The sequence below is a fragment of the Lethenteron reissneri genome, chromosome 54, assembly GCF_015708825.2.
Source record: "Lethenteron reissneri isolate LAM-NWPU_2019-01 chromosome 54, ASM1570882v1, whole genome shotgun sequence".
NCBI classification, from domain to species: domain Eukaryota; kingdom Metazoa; phylum Chordata; class Hyperoartia; order Petromyzontiformes; family Petromyzontidae; genus Lethenteron; species Lethenteron reissneri.
The window spans coordinates 2,491,812-2,517,604 of NC_083832.1; the positions used below are offsets into that span (position 1 = coordinate 2,491,812).

Below are 25,793 nucleotides of genomic sequence, written 5' to 3' on the forward strand. Positions count from 1 at the left end.
TGAAATTATGTCGCACGTGAGAGTCATTGCAGACTAATCCTGTATGAATCGGCCAGTGTAAAATAACTCCCGATGAAATTCAAATCCTTGTGGTAACCTAAAACGACATGAAAGGCTTTTCTAAACTCTCCGATCGTAAACAAAGTGGGTTACCGAGAGTAACCAGCGAGCGCGAACAAATGACGCCACTCTTGCAGAGTGTCCATTGAATTTATTTTTGTTCCCTTGCAAGTTGCTAGCTAGTTAGGATACCTCACAAAATGAACAAATGGTTAAAATATTGGTGCTCAATATTCATACATTTATTTCTCAACCAAGTTGGGTCCGGCAAGGGTTGGTTGAAGCAAAATTCAACAACGAGGTCACAGTAGCCAAAAAAGTTTGAGAACCACATTTTTGGCACAGCAGCCAAAACAGTTTGAGAACCACATTTTTGGCCTACTCTTCATCTTGAAAGAGGTGGAAGTTCCCACCCTTTAGCTCACCGCACATGATCTGCCAACTTACGGACCCATTAATACTTCTTGGTGGAAAGAAGTGGGGAGAATAAACATTTTTTATCGCCCATTGTTTCAACTGCCATGCCAGGAGGTCCACCACGTGACCCCCCTGAATTGCAAGTCCACTGCGCTAACCGTGACACCTCCAGCAGCCTGGAGGTGGAATGATGATAGCCTCCATGCCCGCCAGAATCGTTGCTCGTGCATTCAACCGAGCGTTTATTCAGGAAAGCCGCACCGAGTCAATACTTTTTTGTATGCAATAAGTTGTTTTGGCCATTTCTGTGTTTTTTGCTATGAGTTGGAGGTAATCGTTGTGTACAAATCTACGATGCTCACCGGGGCATTGTGCTCAAAGCTCCGTGCAGACTTGTGCACGAACCCGCTTGCTGTGCTGCCTTCTGGCCCGCTCACACCTCAGCGGGGGTTTTTTGAGAGTTTGGTGAATTTACACGGGGATCCCTCCCCAACCCTCGCCCGATTACAGGCCACATGCCGCCGTTCACGCCATTTGCCTCCCAACGTCTGGCATGTGCGGCGTCCATTAGGTGGCTCTCGTCGTCAGCGCCGGTCATGATCGATCCACTGCTGGACGGAGGTCTCAAGTCGTCTTCCCACTTGCAGGGCATGAATGTTTTTGTGGTCACCCACGTGCTCCGTTTCCTTGACACAGAGTGGCAGACATCGACCAGCTGAAGCTGATTATGCAACTGGTGGGGACACCTGGCCCTGAGCTCATGCAAAAGATTTCCTCTGACTCGGTGAGTGGGAAAATCCTGTGTGTGTGCATGCGTGTGTGTGCGTGAGCATGCGTGTGTGTGCATCTCGGTCATCTCAGTCAGTCGACCCGTGGCACCTGCTGGGTCTGCCCCGTGACCTCCTGCCAGCGGGCGTTCGACACTTCACGTGGCCTCAAGGTGCACATGGCCTGGCACAAGCGTCGTGGTGACGTCACCGCCACTTAGTGGCGAATGGCGGTTGTGTGCATCTACTGGTCATCTCAGGCGACCCGTGGCACCTGGGTCTGTCCCGAGACCTGTCAGCGAGCCTTCGACAATTCGCTTGCCCGCAAAGTGCACCTGGTCTGGCACAGGCGCCGTGGTGACTTCACCGTCATTTGGTGGCAAATGGCAGGTGTTGGTATTGGGGGGGCGGGGAGCGGTAGTGCAGCGGTTAGCACGCTGCGCTACGAACCCGCTGACCCGAGTTTGATTCCTACTCACAACCAATGTACCGGTCCTGGGCCTCCCGTAGGTAGACTCAGCCTCAAGTGTGGTGTGTCAACATCGTCTACTAGGGAGACAAAGGCGGCCGGGCGTGGTTCTGGCCACCGACCCCCTCGCGTGCCGTGGCGGCCTATATAAGTGCCGCTCACTAACGGCACTTGCCCCAAAAGTCTGCCGAGGCTATACGGTGGGGGGCATCTTTGTCTCTTGTTGCGATCGGCCCTGCGGGTGAACTTCACGGGCTCTTGACGCACGCCACCGGTTGTCTCGTGAAACCCGACCCGATGGCCGAAACTTTTTTTTAAGTGCTCCCATTAGCAGCACAGGCCGAGGAGCTGCCAAGAGAGGGGTGTGGGGTGGGGGGGGGAGGCCTCAAGTTCAGATTGCACGGCGATGATAAACGTGAGGCGGAAAAACCAGGTCGAAGTCACTCGGCTGGCGCGGGAGTGTCAGTGTCGTCTCGACCGATCAAGTTTGTTCAGTTTAACCCGGCGAGAACCGAGGATAGCCTCGATTTGACCTGGAAAACCCTGAACATTGGCCACCTGGGTAAGAACCATGAGTCCTAACCGCTAGGCCGTACGGGAGCTAATCGTGTGGTGCATCGACGAACCTCCCAGTGCTCCTCGCAGGCCAGGAACTACATCCAGTCGCTGCCCGTGATGAAGAAACGCGACTTCCGGGACGTGTTTCTCGGGGCGAATCCCAACGGTGAGTTTTCTTTTCTCCCCTTTTCACAATGAACAGCTTCGTCAGTTGCCGCTGCCCGATTTGCGTGGAGGCAGTTTTTCGCCGATTTCTGCTTCATGGCTGGGATCATATGCAGGACAACCTCGCCGGACGCGCGTGTCTAATCGAACGCGCGTGGTTCTCCGAGCGCGTGTGGTTTATGATTGATGTCGTTTTACTTGATGCGGTCTGTTTTCCGGAACATGGTGTGGGGGGGGGGGCGGTGAGGTTTCAGCCATGCGCAGTTTGACGTCACTCCGGTGGGCTACGTACGGTGCGTAGGAAGTTCGACAAACATACCTGACTGCTAGGACAGTTGCTACGTAGGCTTGCGGAGGTGAGAGTGCTGCACCCGTTGGAGACTACTGTGGTGTGAATTAATCATCTGTGAGAACGGTTTATTTACCATGGATCTTTTGTGGTTTTTTCGTTCGATGATGTAACACAACTACACTCAACACTTGCGCACAACGCAAATGTTCAAAAGACAAAGATCCCCCGTATAGCCTTAACAGACTGCTGGGGCAAGTGCTGCTAGCGAGTACCTATGAAGGCCGGCATGGCACACGAGGGGGTTGGGTGGCCAGCACCACGCCCAACTGCCTTTGTCTCCCCAGTGGCGATGTTTTTACACATCGCACCAGGTACTCATTTAAGTCCGACGATCTAGGGGAGGCCCAGGACCGTTTCAAGTAATCGAACTCAGGTCGGTGGGTTCGTAACGCAGCACAGCGCTAACCGCGACTACACTACCGCTCCCCCACAAACGTTCACACACATTGCTGCACGCATCCAGCCGTCCACTCGTTGAGGACACCAGTCATACGGAGGCCTAAGTGGCGAATCATTGACGTTCCAAGTGGCAGCGTTAGGGGCGAGAGTCGGGCTGGGAGCTCAGTGTCGGGGGGGCGAGTGTGTGAGTGGTGCGGTAAGAGTACTGGAGAGGAGCGGGGGGGGGGTTTGTGTTGAGGGGAAATTGAAAGTGCGCACACACAAACAAAGAAATGGAGAGCGACTCTGAATCCTTTATTACACCGGTTCTCAGCCGGGGGTACGCGGACCGCTGGGGGTACACGTTGGCAATGTCCCAGGGGGTAACGTGAGGTGGTTTCTAAACGCGTGAATAGTCACGTGTGAATATGCCGATATAAAATAACTACGATAAAATGTAAATCCGTATGGTAACCTAGTACGATATAAAGGATATATAAACTCATTGATCCTAAACAATGTAGGTTTCCAAGGGTAACCAGCTAGTGCGAACAAATTACGTCACGCATTGTAGAGCGTCCGTTGATTTTTTTTTGTATTCGCTTGCAGTTACTTAGCTCGTTAGGATACCTCAGAAAATAGACAAATAGTAAAAATATTGATGCTCATTATTCATACATTTATTTCTCAGAATCATGTTTGGTCAGGCAAGGTGGGAGGTGGGGGGGGGGGTACTCGCTTGAAACAAAATTCAACAAGGTTGAGAACCACTGCTTTGTTAGAATATAAGGGCACATTTTTATTTTATTTTAGTGAAATAAAGAGGGAGTGGGTTGATAATTTTGGACCCAGGAACCCAATCCTATTCTTCCCATGAGGTCGATTATTTGTTGAACTTGGATTCGCTCGACGCAGCATCTTCCAGGAACATGATCCCCCCCCCCCCCCCCCCCCGCGTTCGCCGAGGTTTTCCCTACCGGTGATTTCACCGGTTTTCCCACCAGATTTTTGCAAAAACTTTCTCCCACCACACGACTTGAAAGAGCCCATGTCCCCCCCGTCCGATTAGCACGGTTGACTACGTACGGCGCAAAAGAAGTTCAACATACATCATTATCTTGTATTTTCAGTTGGGGTGTAATGGAGTCGCCTTTTTTCCTCTCTTGGGCATTAAATATTCACGGTATCGTGAATGTAATGGTACTTAAGCTGCAAACACGAGACGCAGTTGTAACATTTTCAGCTGATTGATCGACTGTAATCCACTCATTGTCCCGGCTCCACTAACGCGGCTTCCCCTTTGACCTTGCGCCCCCTTTGTTCGTCCCAGCGGTGGAGCTGCTGGAGCGCATGCTGGTGCTGGACACCGAGCGGCGCGTGACGGCCAGCCAGGCGCTGGCGCACCCGTACCTGGCGCAGTACCACGACCCCGAGGACGAGCCCGAGGCGTCGCCCTTCGACGAGTCGCACGAGAACCGACTGCTCAGCATCGACGAGATTAAACGTGGGGCTCGCACAGCCGCACGCACAACCACACACACAGCCGCACACACAGCCGCACACACAGCCACACACACAGCCGCACACACAGCCGCACACACAGCCACACACACAGCCGCACACACAGCCGCACACACAGCCACACACACAGCCACACACACAGCCGCACGCACAACCGCACGCACAGCCGCACACACAGCCGCACACACAGCCGCACACACAGCCGCACACACAGCCGCACACACAGCCGCACACACAGCCGCACACACAGCCGCACACACAGCCGCACACACAGCCGCACACACAGCCGCACACACAGCCGCACACACAGCCGCCTGCACACCAAAGCCCCCACCCATTGTTAAACTGAGTTCTCATGTGTAGCGAGTTTGATGGCCAAGTGTAATGAGTTTGTGGAATTACTTTGTGTGTGCCCATGATTTCACTCACAAAAATCTGATGAAATTTTGGTTTTTAGTTAATTTGGTTAAATTTAATCTTAGAATGTCAAGCATAAATTTGATTGCCATGCCACAAACATTTCTACGCAGCACGGTATGTAAGAGAGTGGCGTCTCCTACTTAGCACGAAGGTTGACACTGGGACATATCTCCGTAGCTCTAGGATGTCTGTTTCCACGGCCCGTTTGTAACACGCAGCGTGATGCACTGTGCTGTGATAATTATGTTTAGATTTTTCTTCTAATGACTTGGCCCCAATTGGACTAAACTGTGGGGGGGAAATTTAAAGAGCGCAAAATGAATTGTCCCCGATGCCTAATGCCCATGATGTCCTTCTTTTCCCCCACTGCTTCCGATTCATTGCACCACAGAACTGGCCTTTGAAGAGATCGTGAATTACGTTCCGCCAGAGACGGATGACATGGATATGTAAGTGATCTGGCGCCTTGGAGAGCGGTGAGGAGGAGGTGGTGGTGGTGATGGTGGTGGGGGCAGGGTGGGTGGCATCCTCGCAATCTCGTCACCGCCGTCGGCCCCTTCCTAGAGGCGCGTCCAAAAATTCTCGGACTGGAGTTTGTGAGTCGGCGGCGATATCCGTGACGTCACTCAATTCTAATTGGAGGCCGATGCCAAGACCCCAGTTGTCATCGGTCAGGGAGCGCAGGTGGGCATTCTTCTTCTTCCTCCTCCTTGTGCAAGTAACGAAGCAATAAAGGCAACAACGGGAACCAGGGACCCCGATAGCCAAGATGACGCGCAGGCTTCAACATCGCAAGCCACGCCTGGCGCGTGCTATTTATTCGAGTCGTTTCACGGCGAGGAGGCTTTCTTCCGTGGCTCTAACCTCCCAGGGCGCGCTTGGGAGATGTGTGCGAGTGTGCCCCATGTTGAAAATGTACCCTCCGCGGCTAAACGGGTGCGAGGGATTAAAAGTGGTGGAAGCACGTTGATTTCACCGCCGTTGCAAATCCGCTTAGAACGCTTGATTTGAGGAAAGTGGGCCGAAGAGAATTCCTGGAGAAAACGCCGACCACCCCCTTCCCCCGCCCCCCACCACTTCATTAGAAACATCTCAAGAACCCTTTTACACCACCCAGGGTCAGTTACAGCTCAGAACTGGAGAAATCTGCTGTAAAGACTTTCGGTCAGCGGGGCTACAAAAGTCACCCGATTCGAAAAGCAATAAAAAAAAAGCCATAAACCAACCAACCACGGGGATGGGCAGTGGTGCCATCACACGTTGGCTGCTGCTCTTTTTAAGTGCCTTACATGCTTGCCACGTCCCCTGCACGGCCCCGCAGCCGGCATTAGCGGATGAGCCGTAGCGGAAGGAGCGGGCCTGCTCCTATTCCGCTGCCGTGGCACCATTCCTGTGTAAAGAAACCAGTCCCGTCCCACGATTAAAGGGAGGTTTATTTTTTATTTGTTATTTTTAAATGACATTATATTCACAATAAAATGGTATATTTATCCTCACGGGCTGCTGATATAATACATAAAGCAACGCAAAGGTATTTGCAGCTAGTCCATCGTGTGGGCGACACTAATGTGTTTTACGCCGATTGAGGCACATCGGCAGCAAGCCAGTAATGCAATGAATGTCCGGGAGCTGTGTTATAAGCGTGGAGACCACAGCAAGCTGTTGCAACAGATACGTGATACGTCGTGTCTGTAACAATGACTTGGAAAATTGTTTATGAACGCACTAAGAGACCCAGATGACCTTCGGCTGGTGTGTGGCCCCGAATACCGAACGTGGTGGTTGACATCCATCGCATGTTGTCGTGCACGGCGCACGGCCCACACAGGTCACTCTCCCAACTGAGGCGGAGGAGGAACACGCTTGGTGGTAATGACGACAGTATTACTACCGTGTCGGTTTTCCAGGCAGTGCCGTTACTCACCTGCAATGTGTTTTTTTTCCGAGTTGTACCGCGTGGTGGCTTGACGTATCGATCGATCGCTCGCTCGCTCGGACGCCGCATTTGGGAAATTTCACTCGCTGGACGGCATTTTTTTTGAAGGGGGGCAACTAAACACGCGAAGCGAAACGTCCGCACACCGTGCCGAACAATACCGGCGGGCAAAACCCGGGGAGCTTTTGACAGTGTTGCCGCTGCGTTAGACGCGATATGTCATATGCATCGTAGGCGCGCGAGGCGGTACCGGCTGGAGGTGATGTGGGTGCCAGGTTTCTTGAAGACGTCCTCTGCTACGCCCGAGCATGTCGTAAATCGCCCCAATCGGGGCACTGAGCACCGGAAATGAAAAGTGGAACAAAACCTAAAAAGGCCTCGGTGCTCAACATTGGGAGAAGGGGCAAATGGTGAGGGGATAAAACACACCAGCCACGAGCCTTACTAAAAGCCCTAACTAGTTCAACCCCAACCAATCCGCTAGCCGTTACCCTAATCAATGTACTGAGCCCTATGCAACTCGAACCAAGGAGCAACTATCAACGTGCACCAACTACCCCCAACTAACTAGACCCGCACCTACGATTAGCACGGTTTGGCTACGTACGTACGGTGCGAAAGAAGTTCAACGTACGTTCATAAGGCCGCTTGTACGAGCCCCAACTCTACCCAACTAACTAACCACGACTATGACCTCTCCCCCGTGACTGCCTCTCAAAGTGTCATCGCCACCTCCAGTGCTTTATAACGCCAGGCCCCCCATTTTCACCGCTTTTCACTTCTGGTGTTGGCCGGTGCCTCGCAGAAGGGCGGGGGTGTGTGGGGGGGGGGCACAGCCATCGCGTCAAGTTGTGTTATGGTTCTCTCAAAGAGTTTTAAGAGTATTGTACATAATGATATTTTGTCTTAATTACCTTTCATGTGTATCATTCTTACGTAAGCCGCTCATGATTGCTCTATTCGTGTTCGTCTGTTCGTGTCGTCGGCGTTTTCATCTTTTTCCAATTGTGTAAATACGGTCGGCAGCGACGCTCCTCATCCGTCTATTATATCATTAATAACAGAACTCTGTCATTGTGTAGTTTGCGGGGCCGCTGCCGATTTTAGGCCGAAAATAAAAATTCCTATCGTTGCTTAATAAAAACAAAAAATATCTCAAGGGAAACGACGGCGATCCGAGTGCGAAATCTTCTTTTGCCAGTCTGCAAATGCTGCCACAATGCCACGTGAAAATGTTAAAATTGGGGAAAGTGAAATCCTGATTTACACTCGCTCCTCGTGGCTTGTCAAACCACTGCTGTACGCAGGCCTCTCCACGCTCTGGTCAGTCGTGGGGCTTTGGAGCTACAAAATGGGACCTTTTTTCCAGTATCAAAGTATGAAAAAATAACCAAAGGGTTTAGCCTTCATGGCAATAAAACAGGAGTAATGTTAAGATGTTCAAACGCCAAATAGAAGCCTCTTTGCAAAGAATAAAGGATTGCATCAACCACACGTACACGTGGTCAATGCAGACTTGATTCTTTGCAAAAAAGGTTTCTATTTGGTTGGTGTTTGAACATCATACCACCTGCTCCTTTATTGCCAGAAAGCGGGTTAAAACCTACTCTTATTTTTTCATGGGGTTTTCTTTGGCCATACTTCACCACGCTGGTCAGTGCGGGTTGGTAAAAGGGGCGGCGGATCAAGGATCATTTCTTGTTTAACTCGGTTCTTCCTTTGGCCGTGGCCGGGAATCCAACTCAGGTGGCCGGGATTCATCGCGAAGTGCCCTACCTCGCCCGGTGTTTAGATAGAAGTTGCAACAAAATTCAATGACAACAGAAATCGCACCACACTTTGCCTTGTTCTATGAAACGTGTTTTTTTTTTGACATCTTGTACTTCAGAATTCCCGATAGAAATTACCACCGTGACCTACAGTAATGCGGACACCATAAACTCTTGTGAACAACACGTTGTCGCGTCAGAATGATCACATTCTTCTTTTCATAAGCCTTCATGTAATGCTAATCTCGTAAATAATAATAATAATATACAGGATGGTCCACCTGTGTTGTGACCCCCCGAATTGACCCCTAATTTTTTTCGCCTCTGCATGTTAAGTTCTGCTTTAAATTAATCCTTTAAAATGAATCTTAATTTGGAGCTTTCGTGACTGCAGGAATTACTCTTTGGTTCTTTCGGTAAAGTCACGTATAAAGATAAAATAATAAATTAAATAATAGCATACTACGACGTTTCGATTGCAACACAAGCAATCATCATGAGGTATTAAAGAAAGAAATAGCAACAAAAATCTAACCATAAAACTATAGACAGACATATAAGCAGACAGATATCCTCTCTCTGTGTATCTTTGTGATATCTGTCTGCTTATATGTCTGTCTATAGTTTTCTGGTTAGATTTTTGTTGCTATTTCTTTCTTTTATACCTGATGATTGCTTGTGTTGCAATCGAAACGTCGTAGTATGCTATTATTTAATTTATTATTTTATCTTTATACGTGACTTTACCTTTAAAATTAAGCTAGATAAGTTTTTAAGAATTAAACGGGAGGCGTCACAAGACATCTGGACCACGCCGAGACAAATATCAAACGGAGGCTGCACTCTCTCCTACCTCTTGCGGATGACACAATTATTTCGGGTTATGCGACTTAAATCGCCGATACGATATTGTCAAATAGCTTTCAAGGACTTCTCAAGAGTGCGGACACCACGAGTCGTCGTCGTCTGTTGCTTTGCCGCCAAAACTTGAGGCGTGCAGGCCACGTGGCCGCCCAGGAGCCAATGAGGTTGCAGAGAATTGGCGGGAAAAAAAAGACAATGGGGGCTCGAGGCCACAAAGCAATCCCCTCAGAAGCCCCCTCATGACCGTCTGTGCTCTACCCACTGCCTGACGAAGTCCTCCCCCACACCGCATAACACTGGTCAACAACAAAAACATTTTTTTCTAGCCTGGACTTTTGCAGCTGTTTTAGACTAATTTCAGGGTGCCGATTCCAAATCTGGTCTCAGATTTGCTCAATCGCATCTCATTTTTAAAGCCTTTATATTAAGTTTGCTTGCTTGCTTGCGCGCTTACGGCCGTGCAAATCTTTCGGTCGTTTTTTAACCCACTTCCCGTGATCCAATCGAGCTGACATTTTCCACACAGACTCGTTGTGCGTGACAATTTATTTTCGTGAAATTTTTTTTCCATAGCTTTACACTTTTTAGGATTTTTTTTTATATTTAATTACCAATTGCTTAATGGTGGCAGGCAATCATCTGACCCATAGGTGGCAGCCATCTCAAGCCAGAGGACGAGAGGACTCTAGCCGCCACGCATATAAAGGATTCAGTGAAAAACTTTGTTTTTACGGGTTAATTTTTTATGCTATTGGCATACCCCATTTTCATTGATTTTACCCGAAATTAACTCTGTCACTTATGATTGCAAGTTGTTGCGAGTCAATGACTGCTTTAGTGTTAAAATATGGTGCTGTATTTTTAGGATAGTGTGTTTATAATATAATTTTATGTAGATATCCACATTTATTTAATATTTTTCTTCTGCAGTTATTGAAAATGCAATATTTGATATCTCAAAAACCTGATGTGATAGACAAAAACTGATGCCACATTTGGAATCGGCACCCCAAAATTACCTTAAACCCGTTGGAATACCTTATGCCAGAACAAGTGTGTTGACCAGTGTTATTGATAAGGACGAGGTGTTTAAATCCCTCGCCTGGGGTACGCAACAGGCTTGTGGGTTCGATCCCGACCCAAGACGCCTGCTGTAATGACATTTTGCAGGTCTCTGATTTTTCTCCGGGTCCTCCGGTTTTTCCCCCCTCAACGTTTAGAATTTCCATCAGACGTTTAGAGTACTGTATCCGGCTGCTATAAACTTACACACAATGAGCTGTAATGATTTGTGGCCAGGTCACTACTGAAAACGAGCTGTAACAGCTCAGTGGGGGCCTTACAAGGTAAAATAAAAAGCTTAGCTTAACAGGACCCTGCGGGGTGGGCTGGTAGGAACGAATAACCAAAGAATATAAACAATGTATTATTACACTTGTTAAGCCAGGAAAGCCCCACTGAGTCAAAAGGTTTTTGTAGGGTCCTGCCAAGTGTTTGCAGTAGGGGGCGATGTTGCTACACCTAATCGGACGATACGAAGGGAGATTTAGAGGCCTAGTTCTAGGCTTTAGGCCTAGCTGTAGGCTTTAGGGCGCTGTGAGTTAATTTTTATTTAAATGTTTTAATTAGTAATGTATAATTTAAATGTTTTAATTATTAATGTAAAAGCTTTAAATGTAAATGTTTCTATTTTAAAACATCAGGGAATGTAACATTGTTAAACATTAACTCCCTTTCACACACGCGGGGGTACGATACGAAGGGAGACTTTGAGGCCTAGTTCTAGGCTTTAGGCCTAGCTGTAGGCTTTAGGGCGCTGTGAGTTTTTTTTATTTAATTTCAAAGTTAATTAAAAGCTATCTCAGGGAATTATAAGGGAATGTTACACGTGTTTAGCCAGGAAAGCCTCATTAATTTAAATGTTTTAATTAAAAGCTATCTGAGGGAATTATAAGGGAATGTTACACTTGTTTAGCCAAGATAGCGTCACTGAGTCTAAAGGTTTTTGTAGGGTCATGCCAAGTGTTTGCAGTAGGGGGCGATGTTGATACACGGACAGACGGACGGACGATATAATCTATTGGTGTCTGGTCCACTTCGTTCCTACCAGTATAATGCTACACCTGTCAACCCCTTACGGTTTATTCGTATTCTTGTACAGGGAAATTTAGTTCTCGGGTCCATACGGCATACAGCCGTTTCAATTCGGGCAACATTTTGTTGTTGTGTTTCTCCCTTGTGATGAGACTTCGTAGTTTGAACGTTGATATTTATAAAGGCACGGGGTGACCAGTAAGGTCTGAATAGGTCTAAGGTTGGCACTGAAAAGGGGTCGATAGGTATGTAATGGTGCATTAGCAGGGGTGCACACAACACAAAATTCAATCGTTAATAACTCGTGGCCTTAAAATGAAAAAAAATATAGGCGACGGTGTGAGCAATGGCACTTCATAGCACACTGGGCCACTGCCCAAACAATATTTTTTCTTTTAAGGGCGCATTTATTGATGCAGTTTTTTTTATTTGACCATAATTTACCACACTTGGCAGCGTAGGTTAAAGGCGGGGAGCCATAGATGTGGGAACAAGGCAACTTGTTATGTTTTGTTACAAACTCTGCAGAAACGGAAAATAAAATGGACACATTTGAAATGGTGGCCATTTTTTTATTTCTTCAGATTAAGTGCGGCGGTGTACAAGTAACAATAATTCACAGTTGGGTGCTCACAACCAGCCGTCGACCTCCACCAACAGATGCCTTCAATATGACTTCACTGCTGTGCAACACAAGAGCACAAACTTCAAACACCAAGGGCGTCACAAAATCGGTAACACCTCTGAGACCCTGCTTCGGCAAGCTGCCATTAGGGGGTCCCCTCGGCTATACAATCTGCACTGAGACCTTGGAGCCAATGCTGGGCCGACGGTTCTGACCACATTCCAACCTCCCAAAGGCACGCACCCACACCGCATTAAGGCCACATTTCAAATGCAAGTGTTACGAATAAAAAGGTATTCAACGTGAGTGCACTTTTAGGATTCCAAATTACCGCGACAAAAAAAATACCCACAGTAAAAACGCAGACACTTCACGTGTCGCGACTTCACAGGTGAAAATTCCTTGAGTCTTGCATAGGGTTGACGCCTGTCCTGGGTTTTCCCCAAGGCCATCCTTCGAGGTAGTTGCTGTCCTTGGAACTCTGTCAATCTTCCCGGGACATTTGAAAGCCCCAGTGTTTTTTCACGTGTGCGTAATGCACTCCTGGAAAATGCATTTACATGCAGTTCTATCCCTCTTCCACCATTGTGAGAAATTATCATCTCGTTGCTCAGATTTTTGTCCCTCAGGAGATAGCGACCCCCCCCACCCCCTCCCGAGCATTAAATTTGACCTTCCCCAAGGCACTGCCGCACCCCTACCCGACGAGGTTTGCAGGAGGCACACACCGACGGAAACTTTCGACGCATCTTGCTCACTGGAAGAAGTCCCGGGCTCCAGGACCCGGCTGTTTTCCACCCATGGGTGGGCCGATTGCTCGAGCGAGCTGCCTAGAGCTCAGCGAGTGGACAGGCCGTGTGTGTGTCTCCCCCCATCCCCACACAAAAACAGGTGAATTAGAAAAAGGCACGGTCCCGAGCGTGGGGACCTCGTGATAAGAACTCATCTGTGGAAGTCGTCGTTACTGTTGAGCCAAGGACCGATAAAATCTCCACCGTGTATCAACGTGTTCGTCTTCCAGAGTGGAGCACAGCTACATTGTATCGGGATTTTTTACTTGAAATTTCCTTCCCCCTCCCCCAATTTTATCCTGAATGTGCTATTGGCATCACTTAAGGAGATTGAGAACCCATTCAGCATCTCGCAGACCAGTGCAGATTTTTTTTAGAGAATTAACCAGTGGAAGCATATATCAGAGCCACCCTTTAAAATCACTTTCGAGTGCCATTTGGTCCGAGCAATATGGGGGCAGCAATTCCCCACCTGCCTTGCTACGCAGGAGTAAAGGTCATCGCACGATAGTCAATACATTCTTAATTATTAGCCAGGTACTCAAGACTGATGGCAACCTTTAGCACCTTGGTCTCAATTGTGCCCGTGTCGAGCTACCGACGTAATAGGCGACAACTGCACCACAGCGCCACTCCGTGTTCGTAGTGAGCAACAGACATAGGCGTCCAAAACAAACCCCCACACATGAACGTCATTAGTACATAAGGTGCAACATCTTCAAATATTTAAATACTCCCTCTTAATTGCCGTCATTGTTATTATTCCTACAAACATTGTCGCCGTTTACTTCTTACGCCACCCTCCACTGCTGGCGCGCTGCAGTACTCCTGACAAGTCCCCAACACCATCGCTACCCCAAATACTATTTGGTGGTGACAGCCTTGTAATGCTGGGGGGGGGGGAAACAGAGCCTTTGAAAGCTCAGCCCTGCTCAATTCTTAAAAGTCCAAAATTGTTGATACAAAACTAATACAAATGTAAGCATGGGCGTCGCAGTCTTTCCCGATATGCACAGGGGGGGCGGTTGAGCAGAAGGTGCGGTAGACAAGCAGGATGGTATCCGTTCCTGACATCCTCTTTAGCGGTCGAGCCCATTTCACGTTGAATGTCGCACTCTTCTCCCCCACCCCCCCCCCCCCCCCACTGTGAGTTGATGCATTTCCCCTCTTTAAAATCGAGGTTACAGCAGAGCTCATGGTGGGTGAGCAGAAGTGGCTGGCTGGCCGGCTGACCGGCCGGCCGAGCAAGCGCGTGAGCGAGTGAGCGAGCGGCCGTCACTTGGGGTAGCTGTTGTCGTCGGGGGTGTCGCTGTGAATGAGCCGGTAGCCAGGCCGACGCCGGTACAGGCAGTAGTGCTGCACGATGAAGAGCAAGTCAAAGAGCACGGAGAACAGGCCCAGGCCGAACTTGGTGAAGTCGCCGAAGATCAGGGTCCACTCGTCTGCGCGGGGGGAAACCCGAAGGAGAGATGTCGGAGGGGTTAGCCTGATCAAGATATGGCTAAACAAAATCTGCGCATCGCAACAGGTGGCTAGAGCTAAAAGAGCTTAGCCCCCCCCCGCCCTCAAAAGCCATTTTCCAGCTTGCGTTATTCAAACAGAGCGGATCGCAGTAAAACCTCTCGAAGGTCGGACTCGGCCAGAGTTTCAAATGCTAGTTTCGTTTAACCAGGTGAGAACTCGCGGGACTAGGACGGACTATTTTGCAAGGGTGACCTGAGTACCTGCAAAAGAGAGTGTACAGCCACCACGAACAGGGCACCTTGTAGACCCACGCATTTAGAGGGTTTTTTTGTGTGTGCATAGACTCGCTACGCTTGAGAGCCTAGGTTCATCACAGGCAGTGGCTGAAAACTGGACTCGAACCCAGGATGCTAGTGACTGCCAGTGCATTGCTCCGACCTCTGAGCCACCGCACCACATCAAGGGACAAATTCTTACGAAAACCAATTTGACGCTCGAGTGTACGAATCATTTAACCGTTCTCTCTCGCCAAGACTGACCGGTCAGAATTTAATTAAAGCTTTTTTTTTTGGCACGTTTGCCCCCCATCTCATCTGTTCCATCCGTCTCATTTGTACAATCTTGTTTGTACCATCTTGTCTCTCGCTTGTCTCATCCATCCAATCTATAGTCTTGGCTAGACCGTCTGCCTTATCTGTGGTCTCATCTACAATGTCTGTCTAGGGTGTACCGTCTATCTCATCTGTACTGCGTCTTGTCTGCACTGTCCGTCTCGCTTGTGCGGCCTGACCTGTTGTGCCGCACCTCCTCTACGAAGACAAAGGTCCCCCGTATAGCCTATTAACAGACTGTAGGGGCAAGTCCTGTTAGCAACCACGCATGAAGGCCGGCACTGCACACGAGCGGGTGGGTCGCCAGCACCACACCATGCCGCCTTTGTCGCCCGAATGGCCACGTTTACGCATCGCACCAGGTACTCATGAGGCCAAGCCGACCTAGGGGAGGCCCAGAACCGGTTCATTTAAATCATCACCGGCGTTGGTGGCCGTGAGCGGGAAGTAGATATCAGTGATATACTCCCGCTGCGGTTATCTGGCTAGACCACCTGAGTGTTAAATTGTAGTCGTTGCTCTGCGCCACATCAGCCGTACGACAAGAAGAAGAACCGGGAATCGAACGCGGGTAGCCGGGTTCGTCGCGTGGCAAGCCCTAACCGCTGCACCACCGCTCCCCTCCTATCTCGTCTACAATACCACTACCCGCCATTCGCCACTAAGCAACGGTGACGTCACCAGGGCACGTGTGCCAGGTCAGGTGCACTTTGAGGCCACGTGAAGTGTCGAAGGCTCGCCGACAGAGGTCTTGGGACAGACCCAGGTGCCATGGGTTAGCTGACTGAGATGACCGGTAGATGCACCAGCTGTGCCAACTTGCTGTTTTTAGCCACCCGGCGCTTCGCTCATTGTTGCGAGCATCGCTCCTCTACCTACCCTCAGTCTACAAAAAGACAAAGATCTCCTCGATAGCCTTAACAGACTGTTGGGGCAAGTGCTGTTAGCAAGCACCTGTAAAGACCGGCACGGCACACGAGGGGGTGGGTGGCCAGCACCATACCCGGCCGCCTTTGTCTCCCCAGCGGCGATGCTTATACACTGAACCAGGTACTCATTTGAAGCAGAGTCGACCTAGGGGAGCCCCAGGACTGGTTAACATAATCGTCACAGCTGTTGGCCGTGAGCGGGAATCGAACTTGGGTCGCTGGATTCATACCGCAGCGCGCTAACCACTACACAGTCTCGCACATGCAGCGTGCTTCCCCCCACCGTTGTTGTAGGACCTGATGAACATCTGCGCGAGGCTGAGCGTGCCGCCTGTCAGATCGAGCAGCACGTTGCCGATGCTCCAGCCCTCCGTGCTCTTGCGCTGGTAGTTCATGTACGCCTGCGGGTCCCCCAGCACAGACCGGGACGACACACGCGCACACGCTCACGCGACGCATCTGGGGGCCGCAGCGATGGTAAAATCGATAAAATCCCTTCCTGACAGAAGCAGCGCGGGCAAAAAAAAAATCTGTTATTACTATTAAACATTTTTTATTTTACTAAAAGTATGCTGAGCTATGTAGCTCCTTTTCAGAAGCGACCTGGTCACAAATGGTAGCTCAACGAAGTGGCTTATCACGTGGACATTTATAGCAGCCAAGTGTATGTGTTGAACTTCTTGTGCACCGTACAAACCCACCGTGCTAATCGGAGGTGCAAACTCGGAACGCATGTTGTCTCTAAATGTGGAAGGAAAAACCAGAGGACCCAGAGAAAAATCCACACGACCCAGAGAGCATGAAAACTCCAGATATACAGGCGTCAGGGTCGGGATCAAATCCACAAACTCCTGTATACCAGGTGAGGGAGTTAACATCCCGCCACCGTGCAAAGTGGTTACAAGCTAACATCTCGCCGCCTTGAGGCGACGGGCCAGGCGGGCGGCTCGCACCTGGGGCATGTACTTGACGAGCGTGATAACGAGCTTGATGTAGGAGAAGCCGTTGAGGAACTGCAGCCAGGAGACGGCGTGCACGGCCGCCGAGACGAGGTAGGCGAGCGCGAAGAGCCACGCGGCGGCCTGCAGCACCCAGGCGGGCACCGACACGTGCTGGCCTCCACGCTGGCCACACCCGCCACCACCGAGGGCAAAACAACAACAACAACAACACAGACAGAAAAGCAACCCGGTGGCGGCCGTTAAAAAAGATTGGTGGAGAAACTGCTGTTCGTGTAATCTTTGAATATACAGCAGGCGTGGCCAACCTGTAACAGACCACGAGCCAAAGAGTACCCCAGGAGTTCTGTAAAGAGGCAAGGTGTATATACAAGTATGTGTGTATATATTGACAGTTTTCGGCACAGGACAGGAGACATTCATTATTCAATGAGACTCTGATAGCGCGTTCTACACGAGGTCCCTTCGATAAAGCCGCACGTGGTGGATTAAAGAGCCGCACGTGACGCTAGAGATGCCAGATGGCCACCACTCGTGCACAGTATTTCACTCGTTACACAAGAACTTGCGACCTGCGATTTTGCTCAAAAACGCTAATCGCATCTGGAACTCTACACGACTGCATCGAGAAAGAGGGTGATGAGATCGTTACTGCATCCTACTATGCAGCATCATAACAAGTCAAGTAAATGTATTATGAACGATGCGAAAGGTCAACATGCATACACTACTATTATTTAATACTTTAATATACATAATTTTTAGGTACTTTGTTTATTATCACCAATGTAATGTTTGTTTTATGATATTCGATAGCTTATTTTAGGCATTTATTTTAGCCAATTCATTTTCGTACAGCCAATATCATTATCCGCGAAATTCGCAATTTACGAGCATCTCCGGAACGTATCGCTCGTGGCGAATGAGGGCATGCCGTACACGTTGCCACCGACTGGTTCCGAACGCCGCAAGCCAGGGTTGCTCGCCCACGCACGTCGCTCGCAACACTTCTCAAAACCTCTGGTCATCCTCGCAGCAGCGGCTTTGGGCTGGACATTGAACAAGGCGGTCACCGCATCGCGCGCATTCGGATGCGCTTCCGTGGCTGCTTGGAACGCTCTTCCTTCCGATATTAGGAAGTCACTGGAGCTTTGCACTTTAAAATCATCTATATTTATAACGAATTTTATTTCAAACTGATTTTTGTGTTTTAGTTGGTTGTCCTACCCCAGCAATTCAGATTAGCACGGTTGGCTATGTATGGTGCGAAAGAAGTTCAACATGCATACACTACACCAATACACTCCTATATACTACACGATACGCTGCATTACTATACACTGCACCACTAAACACTACACTTACACCACTATACAAAATAGAAAATCAATTTCTTAAGAAGTTTTTTGTGTTTAGTTTGTTGTCCATTGCCCAGGCACCTCCAAATTATCACGGTTGGCTACGTACGGCGTGAAAGAAGTTACACACACACACACACACGAATCTCCCGAGGAGTATGACGCCGACGACGCTCACCTCGTAGATGACGCACTGCGTGATGACAACGAGGCACGCGAAGATGGCGTGGAGACTGAACCCCGCGTCATTGAGGCTCACGGGGTTCACTCCGTCTGGGTACTGCACCAGGTACTCCTCCTGAACGGACACGAGAAAATCACCCCACCCCCCACCGCCGAGCGTCCAGCGTGTAACCCTGTTGATGCTTCTCCAACGGGCGTTCGTCCCCCATGCCCCCCCCGTCACGTCTGTCGGCGATTATAAACAGCGCAGCGGTGTGCGTCGCGCGTGCCACTAGCAACCGCCCCCCAGGGGGGCGAGTGTGCGACGTCTTGGTCAACAAGGATAACCACGCTCGAGGAAAACGTTCCTAACAGCAGTGTGACTTATAAAAAAAACTTCATTATAACAAAGTTACGCTGCTATAACAATAATAATGTTACACTCCCATCGGATCATCTTTAGGAGAGTTATCGCGACCACCACCTCCCCCCACCCATGTTATAGATGGACAAAGCTAAACGCATTTGTGCTTTCAACCACTCTTTACATGCCTCTAAGTTAATCTGCATTTGAATGATGGTCAGCCTAAAAACATTCTGCTGGAGTCTACGCACGCAATGGGGAATTCATTACTGAACATCGATTTAGGTTTCCGAAAAGTTTTTTTTATTTGTCATCGGACAAGTTGTTCCCGCTTCACTGCTGTAAAGTGATGCGTCATCTTGGCGACCCGGGTCATCTAAATTGTCTTATGGTTATTGTTTGACTTGCATCCCACGGGGATTTTTGCACACAGCGTTGAAATACGGTGTTTTTTCTGGAAGACTTTGCTGTTTTTTCCTGGATTTTTCTGTTGCGTATCGTCACTTTAAGATGTTTCTTGTTCATGTTTTTGTTTGTTGCGGTTGCACCCGAATCAAGAGCCACATGGCTCACAGGATTATACCTAATAAATGAAACTGAAATAAATTAAATGAAACCGAATCACCATTGCCAATGAGACTCATCCCAATCTCTCGAGTTCTCACTTAGTTAAAACAAAAATCAACTCGACTTTTAACACCCTTACCAATTCATCATCTCAAGAAATGTACCCACTCACCACCTTAATCACCCACAATTTCACGAACTCTCTCACCCCCCCCCCCCCCCCCGTCACTCATTCCTGCAAATTGAAACTCATCCCGGTCTCTCACGTCTGCTTGAAAACTTGTGTGTCAACCCCTTATCAGTGCCTACCTTATTACAGACCAATTTAGACCTTTTTGGTCACCACGTGCCCTTACAAATATTAACGTTCATTCTACAAAGTCCCATCATAAGGGAGAAACACAAACAAATAGACATTGTTGTTCCCGTATTGAAACGGCTGTACGCTGTATGGACCTGGCAACTCAATTTCCCTGTACAAGAATACGGGGTCAACTGTATGGGTTGACAGCTATGAAAGTGTTGAAAAATACGAAGCAACCAACCAACACCGCCATACCCCCCCCCCCCACTCTACCACCACTTCCTACACAGACTGCTAGGGCGAGCAGCCGTGAGCGAGCACCTACGAAGGCCGGCACGGCACACGCGAGCGGCCAGAGCGAGTCACCTTGACAGTGGGAATCCACAGCATGCCGATGTTGAAGAGGCTGTACGCCACAAAGCCCGTGAGATTCAGTGCCAGGAAGTCAAAGTTGAGTCCAACGACGCTGCAAAGACAAAGATCTCCCAGTATAGCCTTTACAGACTGCTGGGTCAAGTGCCGTGAAGAGAGCACCTATCAAGGCCGGAACGGCACATAAGGGGGTGGGTGGCCAGCAACACACCCGACCGCCTTCGTCTCCCAAGTGGCAATGTTTTTACAAATTGCACTAGGTACCCAATTGAGGCCGAGTCGACCTAGGGGAGGCCCAGGACCGGTTCAGAAACTTGTCACTGGTGTTGGCCGTGAACGGGAATCGAACTCGGGACGCGAGGTTCGTAGCGCAGTGCGCTAACCGCTACACACGCACGAGGGAAAAACGGCGGTCTTACAACTTGCAAGGTCATGCACTCACAACGGCAGTTAAACTCATAAAGACAAAGATCCCACCTTTATAGCCTTAACAGAATGTTCGAGAGTACCTACGAAGGCCGGCATGGCACACGAGGAAGTGGGTGGCCAACACCACACCCAGCCGCTTTTGTCTCCCCAGTGGGGATGTTTACACACTGCACCAGGTACTCATGAGGCTGAGCGGACCTAGGGAGGCCTAGGACCGGTTCAGATAATCGTCACCGGTGTTAGGCCGTGAGCGGGAAGAAGAAGAGAGGAAATCGAAACGCGAGTCGCGAGGCTCATAGCGCGGCGCGCTTACCGCAGCACCACCACTCCCTCCTATCTCGTCTACAGCACAAGTCGGGTTGCCAGATTCATAGCGCAGCGTGCCAACCGCTGTAACACACTCCCCCGCTCGTAGCGACATGGGGTCACACGCAACAGCGAATTCAACAACAACAACAACACATGGACAGCACGAGCAATGGGACGCCCGCAATGGCGCAAGTAAAACAAAAACACAACTCGCACCGGCGGACGACACCGTGCTCACGACGTCAGCAGACTACCTGCTGGATCTCCTCACTGTTTCGAAGAACAAATGTGACCTAAGGTCTTCACTCATTTACCAGGGTCTGGAATGCTATCGGCAATAAACTGCAACTTGGATCACTACCTGTGAGATCCTCACTCAAAAATGCTCTCAAATCTAGATTGCTCGAGAGGAGTTGTACACCCCTAGCTGCCACTGCTATTCAGAATGGCCCGAAATCAAATGTATCATTCCAGATGACTGCTGCAAAGTATGGCCTTGAGTTTTTAATATAGTGTGCTGATCTTCAAAGGTGTATTGAAAATGTTCTATTCTGCTACTGATACTCCTGCTGTTCTGGAGTGACTCATGCAGCCAACTATTGCTGCAAAGTTTGGTCGTACATGTTATATCGTTTATTGTTAAATTTGAATCGGTTCCTACGATCACTGTTACATTGTTTTTATAGCTTTATTTTGGTGATTTTGAAAACCTTATGGTTTAGCCATGTTTGTTTGTTGTAGTATAGAGGTTAGCCTGATAACGTTAATCTACATTGTCTTATGGTTGTTATTGTTCGACTTGCATCCCACGGGGATTTTTGCACACAGCGTTGAAATGCGGTGTTTTTTCTGGAAGACTGTGCTGTGTTTTCCAGGATTTTTCTGTTGCGTGTAGTCACTTGAAGATGTTTCTTGTTCATGTTTTTGTTTTGTTGCGGTTGCACCCGAGTCAAGAGCCGCATCTGCTCACAGGGTTATACCTAATACATTAAACTGAAAAACTGAAATGACACCGTGCTCACGATGCCGTGCCCACACACCTCTTGCGCCGGTAATTCTCCAGGATCTGTGGGTAGAAGGAGATGGACCACGCCACGAAGTAGAGCCAGCCGATCACAACGTCGAGGAGGCGCAGAGCCTCACTGCGGATCACCTGGAAGCGAATCCGCACGGCGTCCACCCTGCACGGAGATGGACCGGGGGTGAGGGGGCAGCACTGACCTCGGTGTGACCTCCAATGCCCGATCACACGACGACAACAAACCCCGACTCCAGCAGCGTGCGTGCACAACGACACCCCCCGCTGCCACGCCGTGGCTCGCGCCGTGGCTCGCGAGCCTAGAAACTTGTAGGAAAACGGACCTGGCGATCTGGGAGGAGTTGCCATGGAGATGAGTGGTGACCTGACCCACGGCGACGGCCTTCACGAGGAACGGAACCAGCCGCGAGTGTGCGGGCAACATCACCTGCGGAGCGGAGAGACGCGGGGCGGAGAGTGCGAGTGAGTGTGAGAAAGTGTGGCATTGTGAGAGTGAAAGTGTGCGAGTGTGATTGTGTCAAATAATATAGCGTGTGGGCGAGCGTGTGGGCGAGCGTGTGGGCGAGCGTGTGGGCGAGCGTGTGGGCGAGCGTGTGGGGGCGAGAGCACTGACGCTGTCAGGCAGCTCCACAATGGTCACGTTCTCAGAGTGCTGCGTGATGTTGAACGTGAGAACCACACTTTTCGCGAGTGTTCCACTGCTCACACAACACAAAACACACACAACACACTTGTGATATTAACAAGCGTTGAAATTTGAAAACGCAAATGAGATCTCGCCGACTTAAATGACCGTGACTCGGAGGCGCAGAGCATCAAGCACACACATCACACGACACAACACACACCACTCGCGTCATCAACACACAACACACACCACTCGCGTCATCAACACACATCACACACCACTCGCGTCATCAACACACATCACACACCACTCACGTCATCAACAAACATCACACGAGAACGCATGCACACATCACACAACAAAGCTTACACACATCATCATACCGGTCAACCCATACGGTTTACCCGTATTCTTGTACAGGGAAATTTAGTTTTCAAGTCCATACAGCACACAGCCGTTTCAATACGGACAAGAAAAATGTTTGTCCATTTGTTTGTGTTTCTCCATTGTGATGAGACTTTGTAAGATAAACATTGAGATTTATAAGGGCACGGGGGTGACCAATACGGTCTGAATTGGTCTGTAATAAGGTAGGGCACTGATAAGGGGTTGACAGGTGTGCATCATCAATGCACATCACCCATCACGCATACAGGGAGCCAGTGTCGGCCTCCTTAGTTGGGGGGCGGTGGCGCTCACCTAAGTGTCAGGGTCACGTTCAAGGAGCTTCCGTTGGTCAGGACGACCTCCTCGGGGGCGCTGACAGTCACAGTGGCTGGGCACGAGGGTTCAGTGAACACGGTCAATCAAGGTCAACATCTCTCCGGTAACACCATCACCAACATGACAATCAACACCGACATCGCAAAATCACCCTGAAAAAAAAACACCATTACAAACATCGCCATTAACCACGAGCTCCTTAACAGTAATCATGAGCATTCATTATGAACGTTTTTGGTTTAGATCGCGTTATTTATAAATGTGTCGTAACCCTCCACCACCCGACACGGCCAATCAGTAAAAAAAACTATTCTGGCAAATTGCCCGATGATGTTGGATGTAATTACCAGCGAAACGTCGTTCTCAAAAATTGTAAATGTTGTGGATTCACTCTTCAACACACCGGTGGGCTAAAGTAGTGAACTATTTGTCTTTTGTGAACGCGACACATTTTTACTGATTGGCCGTGTCGGGTGGTGGAGGGTTACGACACATTTATAAATAACGCGATCTAACCCCAAACACGCTCATTAGGAATAATATTGGTCGCGAAAGCCTCCATGTTAAATCATTGGCATGTAATCATTATCACCATCAACACCTGCATACCCATCGCCTTCATCAGTAGAACTTCCACCGCAACCATCAACACCACCTCCATCACCACCATCATCGCTATCGATTACCATCACCACCATCACCATTCGCTATCATCATCATCACCACCACCACCAGCAGTGTTGCACTCACCAGATCCATACTTCGCAGTCCCCAGCACCATCAGCGTAGTAAACCAGAGCAGAGCCATCGTCTGCGACACAGACATCATTGAGCATAAGCCATCATCACGCTAGCTCCGATCCACCCTCACAACAGCATCTGGCTGGCCATCGAACATCGCGTGGCGCTTTCAGATGCGCTTCTGCGGCCGTCTGGAACGCTCTTCCATCCCATATTAAGAAGCCGCTGGGAGGACATGCACTTTCAAATCATCGTCTAGATTAGCAAACTCATTTATTGAGAACTTTTTTTCATGTCGAGTGAGTGGTCCTTCCCCCGCACCTCCGGTTAGCACGGTACAGTGCGAAAAAAGTTCTATAAAGTGTCGTACATTACCACCACTCCCATCACCACCACCACCACAACGTAAACACTCTGGCAGTGCGTGTAGCACGAGCACTGCTCCCTTATTCCCCCACCACCCCTCGTGGAGGTGGTGACGATGACGACGATGATGATGACGAGGAGCTCTACCACCCCCCTCACCCGGATTTGAACTTGACCCCTTCAAATCGGACGGAATCGATCGCTTTTCGCCTCAACGACAATAGCCACGATGGTGATTTCACATTCGCCGTTTACCGTACAACATCACCCATCATCGGCCTGACGCGGTTACTAAATAAACGTCAACAACTTGCATCGCGCGATAGTAAGACGGCAACACCGAGGGTGCGAGACAACAATGTCGACGGTAATGACGCCGCAAAGGGAAGATCGACAACGACTCTGAACGCTGCACCGACGGCACCATTGTAAACAACAACACCACCACCACAAACAACAACACCACCACAAACAACAACACCACCAACAACACAAACAACACCACAAACAACAACAACACCACAAACAACAACACCAGCAGCCACACGCGGCGAGCCCCGTGGCAGTGGAGCCACGGGGCTCGGAGCGAGCGCCTCTCGAAATGTGACGGATGAAAGTTAAACAAAAATACCCTGGTCGACTCGGCCCATCATCGCTCCCTCTCGGGGCCGATAAAATAGAGAACCGCTTTGTTCTGTAGGCGGAAGAGGGACCGGGGGGGGGGGCGTCATGATTTGGTTGTGCTACGGACAGACTTGCTCCCGCCATACGAACGGGTAATTTCCACCACTGGGCTTTGCGGGCGGGGGGGCCACAGGAACTAACTTCTAAATGACGCTTCAACAACGACGCCCACCACCACCACACGGCACCGGCAAATACCCGCGTCACATCACACCGCAGCGACCGGTACCACCGATGATGTCGCGATCGCCAGCGTGCCCAGGCACCACGGCCTCACTCGAGTCCCCAGGGACCCCTTCCCCCCGGCCTTCCCCTCCAGCGGTGGAGAGAACCTGACCCGTGAGAGGCGTCCACGCGAACCGCTGCGTTAAGTCCGAGACGGGGGGGGGGGTGGTGGTGGTGGTGGAGAGGCGGCAGCAGCAGCACGAAGCAAAACACGACAGCGGAGCCGGAACCAAAAAGTTCCCCGCGGGGACCCTTTTAAAGGTAACGCGCGCGTCACGAGATCCGTCACGTGAAGAGGCCTTAAGGCGAACGTCACTTCCGTTAATAGCCCCTCCCCCCGCCTTGACACGCGCGACCACGCCCCCTTGTTTTT

At 49.8% G+C, this 25,793-nt stretch overlaps 2 protein-coding genes across 6 annotated transcripts in view; one reads left to right on the plus strand and one right to left on the minus strand.

Annotated features, from left to right (window-relative positions):
* The window catches only part of LOC133356460 (mitogen-activated protein kinase 14-like), a 28,338-nt gene extending 20,126 nt beyond the window's left edge, over positions 1-8,212 (plus strand). The window contains exons 9-12 of the mRNA XM_061573993.1: positions 1,182-1,261; positions 2,359-2,437; positions 4,497-4,670; positions 5,499-8,212. Of these exons, the coding sequence (XP_061429977.1) occupies positions 1,182-1,261; positions 2,359-2,437; positions 4,497-4,670; positions 5,499-5,560 (395 nt within the window). The 3' untranslated portion in view covers positions 5,561-8,212. The remainder of the gene's footprint in view (positions 1-1,181; positions 1,262-2,358; positions 2,438-4,496; positions 4,671-5,498) is intronic.
* A 3,911-nt stretch (positions 8,213-12,123) lies between these two features.
* CTNS (cystinosin, lysosomal cystine transporter) lies at positions 12,124-25,612 on the minus strand. 5 transcript variants are annotated; one of them, XM_061573932.1, is made up of 11 exons: positions 25,428-25,553; positions 24,155-24,215; positions 23,381-23,456; positions 22,667-22,751; positions 22,377-22,480; positions 22,055-22,195; positions 20,271-20,370; positions 18,686-18,805; positions 17,144-17,314; positions 16,474-16,591; positions 12,124-14,628 (listed from the first exon to the last, which is right to left on the minus strand). In XM_061573932.1, the coding sequence occupies exons 2-11, from the start codon at positions 24,210-24,212 to the stop codon at positions 14,462-14,464; spliced, it is 1,140 nt and encodes a 379-aa protein (XP_061429916.1). In that variant the 5' UTR covers positions 24,213-24,215; positions 25,428-25,553; the 3' UTR covers positions 12,124-14,461. The 5 variants fall into 5 exon arrangements, with proteins under 5 accessions (XP_061429916.1, XP_061429917.1, XP_061429913.1 ...); XM_061573933.1 differs by lacking the exon at positions 25,428-25,553 and adding an exon at positions 25,394-25,412; XM_061573931.1 differs by having other exon boundaries at positions 12,125-14,628; positions 25,533-25,612.
* Between the last annotated feature and the right edge of the window lie 181 nt (positions 25,613-25,793).